The sequence below is a fragment of the Neomonachus schauinslandi genome, chromosome 9, assembly GCF_002201575.2.
Source record: "Neomonachus schauinslandi chromosome 9, ASM220157v2, whole genome shotgun sequence".
NCBI classification, from domain to species: domain Eukaryota; kingdom Metazoa; phylum Chordata; class Mammalia; order Carnivora; family Phocidae; genus Neomonachus; species Neomonachus schauinslandi.
In genome coordinates, this window is record NC_058411.1 from 139,965,701 (window position 1) to 139,969,660 (window position 3,960).

At 59.9% G+C, this 3,960-nt stretch overlaps 1 protein-coding gene across 2 annotated transcripts in view; it reads left to right on the top strand.

The window, feature by feature from the left end:
* The first annotated feature begins 608 nt into the window (after nt 1–608).
* The window catches only part of TM6SF1 (transmembrane 6 superfamily member 1), a 26,613-nt gene continuing 23,261 nt past the window's right edge, over nt 609–3,960 (top strand). For both annotated transcript variants that reach the window (XM_021680587.2, XM_021680588.2), the window contains exon 1: nt 609–731. In XM_021680587.2, the coding sequence (XP_021536262.1) occupies nt 640–731 (92 nt within the window). In that variant the 5' untranslated portion in view covers nt 609–639. The remainder of the gene's footprint in view (nt 732–3,960) is intronic.

Here is a 3,960-nt window from a genome sequence, read left to right on the forward strand (position 1 = left end):
AGTTAATCGCACCACACACTGCCGTGCGTTATCCCCATTTGACACAAGGGAAAAGACCGAAGAGTTAAGTAACTTGACCAAGGTCAGCAAGCGAGTGAGCGGCCAGGGTTTGAACCGGGTTCTCTGCATCGAGTTGTGCTGGCTGGCTGCCCGCTATTGGCTGCTCGCGGAAAAGATCCAAGGTTTCGGGATCATTTGTCCCTCCCGTCGCCAGGCCTAGGGCTCCCCACGTGGATGATCTCGCGGGGCCCTTCCCGCTCCGCCGCCCCCCCTCCGCTCCCCCCGCCGGCCCGCAGCTCGGCCCCGGAGCCTCTCCAGGTTGTCGATGATCAGCTCCCGGCCGTACCCACCCCCAAGCCGCCGCCGCCTCCCCGCAGAGCGCCCCCCCGCCCCCACGCCCGCGCGCCCCCCCTCCCCCGGCTTCGCCGCTCCTCGGCGGGGGCGCGGCCAGGGCACCCCCGGGACTGCACCGCGGCGCTGCGCTCCGGGGCGGCTGCGGGCCGGCGCGCCGAGGGGGCGCTGCTGAGGGCGCGGCGCGGGACGCCCCGAAGGGCACGGCCGAGGGGCGCGGGCGCTGCCGGAAGCTGGGGCGGGGCGCCGCGCGGGATGCGCTGAAGGGCGAGCGGCGCGGCGGCGGCGATGAGTGCCTCTGCGGCCACCGGGGTCTTCGTGCTGTCCCTCTCGGCCATCCCGGTCACTTATGTCTTCAACCACCTGGCGGCCCAGCACGAGTGAGTGGGCGCGCGCGGCGGGGGGCGGCGGCGGGGGGCGGCCAAGTGGCCTCCGCGCCGCACGAGCCCCCGGCAACTTTTCCGAGGGGGCTCGCGCCGCCAACTGCAGGGCCGGGGCCGGCGGGTCTCCGGGGGCTCCCCGCGCCGGGCCGGGGGAGGGGGGGCGCGCGGGCGTGGGGGCGGGGGGCGCTGGGCTCGGGCGGGCGTCCCGGCCCTTCGGTGCGGTTCTGGAGCCAAGTGTGGGGCGCGCGCGCCGTGCCGACCCCGTGCCCGGTGTCCGGGGTGACGGAGGTCAACGAGGCAATGCCCCTGCCCTTGAGCAGCTCAGGGGCAGGGGTGTGGGGGCGCAGGCACCACCAACGACGAGCGTGGCCGTGTTCTCTCGGGTTGGGCGGTGTTCGTTTCGCATTTCACAGGGACGTTTCCATGTATGGACACACACATACTTCTCATTTCTTATTAATTTTAGAAACTGTTGTGAATGACTAGCAGAAATACCCCGGGCCGACAGGGTTCTCGGCGTGCCTTCGGCACTACCCGTGTGGCCGGGCTCAGTTTTCTGGTCTGTCAAATGGCCTATATTTGTATCCTATTGTGGCGCCGCTGGGGGTAGGACAGCGCAGGGAAGGGAGGCTGAGCAGTTCAAGGCCAAGGAAATGGGTGGGGCCGACAGAGGCCGCAGATGGGTTTGGTTCAAAGCCCCGCCTCCGTCTTGTGCTAGGCCACCCTGCGCCGGGCAGCTGCGCGCCTGCCCGGCCGGTGGGACAGGTGCCAGGCCTCCGTGCCTGCTGGTGTTCCCTGCTGTCCGTGGGGACGAGGAAGTTAACCTATTAGGTTTCCCACAGCAGTTGGTGCTGAGGAAATTGCATCAGTCTGCACACGGCAAACCCCCTCCAGCCCTTCGGGCTGAGGATAAGTGTCGCCTCCAGGGCGGTGACTTCCTTCTCCCTTTCTGGCTCTCTCTCTCTGCTGGGGCCACCACTTGCTGACAGCCGTATCCAGATGGCCCCCATCCATACGGAGCGCTCCCTGGGCACTGGCAGTGAGGCCCCTGGTCTGACCCAGTCTCGGGGTGCATCTCCTGGAAGCAGCAGCTCTGGGCAGCACATGTCACATGTCTGCGAACACAGTGCCCAGGAGACCCTGCATTCCTATAGTGGCATCATGCGCAGTTCAACAAATATTTATTGAGTACATATTCTGTGCTTGACACCGTTCCAACGGTTGGGGATATAGCCATGGACAAGCCAGGAAAGGCTGGGAAGAGTGTTGAGACAGACATCAATAAAGCAAAATGGGATGATATGAGGGAAGGGGACTGGTGGTCAGGGGAAGCTTCTTGGAGGAGGTGACTTGTGCAGGAGGTGGCCACAGGAAGAGGTGGGGACAGAGCCTTCCACGTAGGGGAACGGGGAGCAGTGGGAGCAGAGGGGTGCGGTGGCGGGGCGCAGGGGTATTTGGGAGGGAGAGCAGTGCAGCTTACTGAAGGTCTGCATGTCCTAGAGAGGGTCTGAGGATGACTCTGAGATTTCGGCCTCAGCCCCTGGCAGGATGGTGATGGCATTTACTGAGCACACACTGAATTATGTATTGCCGTGTATTAGTGAGCACAGTGCTAAGCCCTGCAGAGTTTTGAATAATTGGTTCCAGTTATTCTTCCCATCCCCCTGCAGGTTAAAATCCCAGTGGCCTCTGGCTCTGTCTTCTTTCTCCACTCCCCGCTCCCACCGTCCCCTTCCACACTGGCCCCAGGGCTGGGCTAACATCTGTTTCCTCCCTGCAGTTCCCCACCCCGGGCCCTGGCAGAGCCTCCCCCAGGAGCTTCCCTGCCCCAGCCCTTGGATGCTCCTTAACGTCCTGCCTCCTTGCCCTGGCTCACGCAGTATGCGCTGACCAGGAGGACTTCCTCTCTGACTTGACTGTTGAAGCCATACCTGACTTGATGGCCTTCCATCAATGCCGCCTCTTCCTTTTCCAAAACCTCCCTCCAAGCACCCGTAATCTCTCCATCCACCTAGCCCCCTGGGATCACACTTCTGCCACGAGAGTTACTTTCCTGTGGTCAGAACTCACCTTCCCCGGCCACAGCTCCCGTGGCATTGTCTGGCCCAGCACAGGGCCTTGTGCTGGCGGGCCCTCAGTTAGGTTTGAATCAGTTGGATTAGTTGAAGCTTCCTTCCCACCAGGCCTTTTACAAAAGCCTGAAAACCAGAAAAAGCAAGGCATGTTATGGAGTCAGGAAAGAGTTGGGATCTCTCAGTCTCATCCTCTCTCTCTCTCTCACACACACACACACACACACACACACACTTTCTCTACTCATGCTCACCCATACACATCCCCTTTGAGTAGGTGTCCCCTTCATGGAAGGGCATCAGTAACCCCCCCAGTCCAAGACTAGCAACGTTTTCACCCTTGGGTGTGTCTCAGCCCTTACCCCCTCCCCCCCACCCCCCAAGTCCCTGCTGGATCCTTCTCTCCCTGTTCTGAGCAGGTTCTGCACTTGGTGGTCACTGGGATACACACAGGATCTGCTGCCCCAGTTTCTCTCCGTTCTTTGCTCCTCCCCCAGGTGGCGAGTGTGACAGCACACAGGTGAACCAATTTACGCTGCTCTCATACTCCAGAAGAGCACCAGCTGCGTGATGTGCCAGCTGTAAGCATAGGCCCTTGTAGGAGCAGGGATGGGGGTTACTTCCTGGCTACCACCTGCCTCAGAATGTGATTAAAATGCTTGTCAGCTTACCTAGCACACCTAACCTCTTCCCTTTTCATGGATGCTTCAGTCCAGTATCATGTTCCTGACCCACATCAGCTTCCTCTTCCATCCTCTGCTCCTTTAGCTTATCCCTACAGGAGGAGCCACTGATGTGCAACACTAGAAATTTCCTATTTCAGCGTCTTAACTGGACGTTGACACAGTCATCCTCATTCTTATCATAGAAGTGTGTAATCCATCCATCCATCCACCATCTGTCATCCATCCATCATTCACCATCCATCATCCATTCATTCATCCATTCATTTACCATCCATCATCCATCCATCCATCTACCATATATCCATCCATCATCCACCATCCATCATCCTTCCATCCACCATCCATCCATTCATTCACTATCCACCATTCATCATCTATCCATTCATCCATCCATCCATCCATCTATTCATTTGCCATCCACCATCCATCATCTATCCATTCATCCATCCATTCATCCACCATCCATCC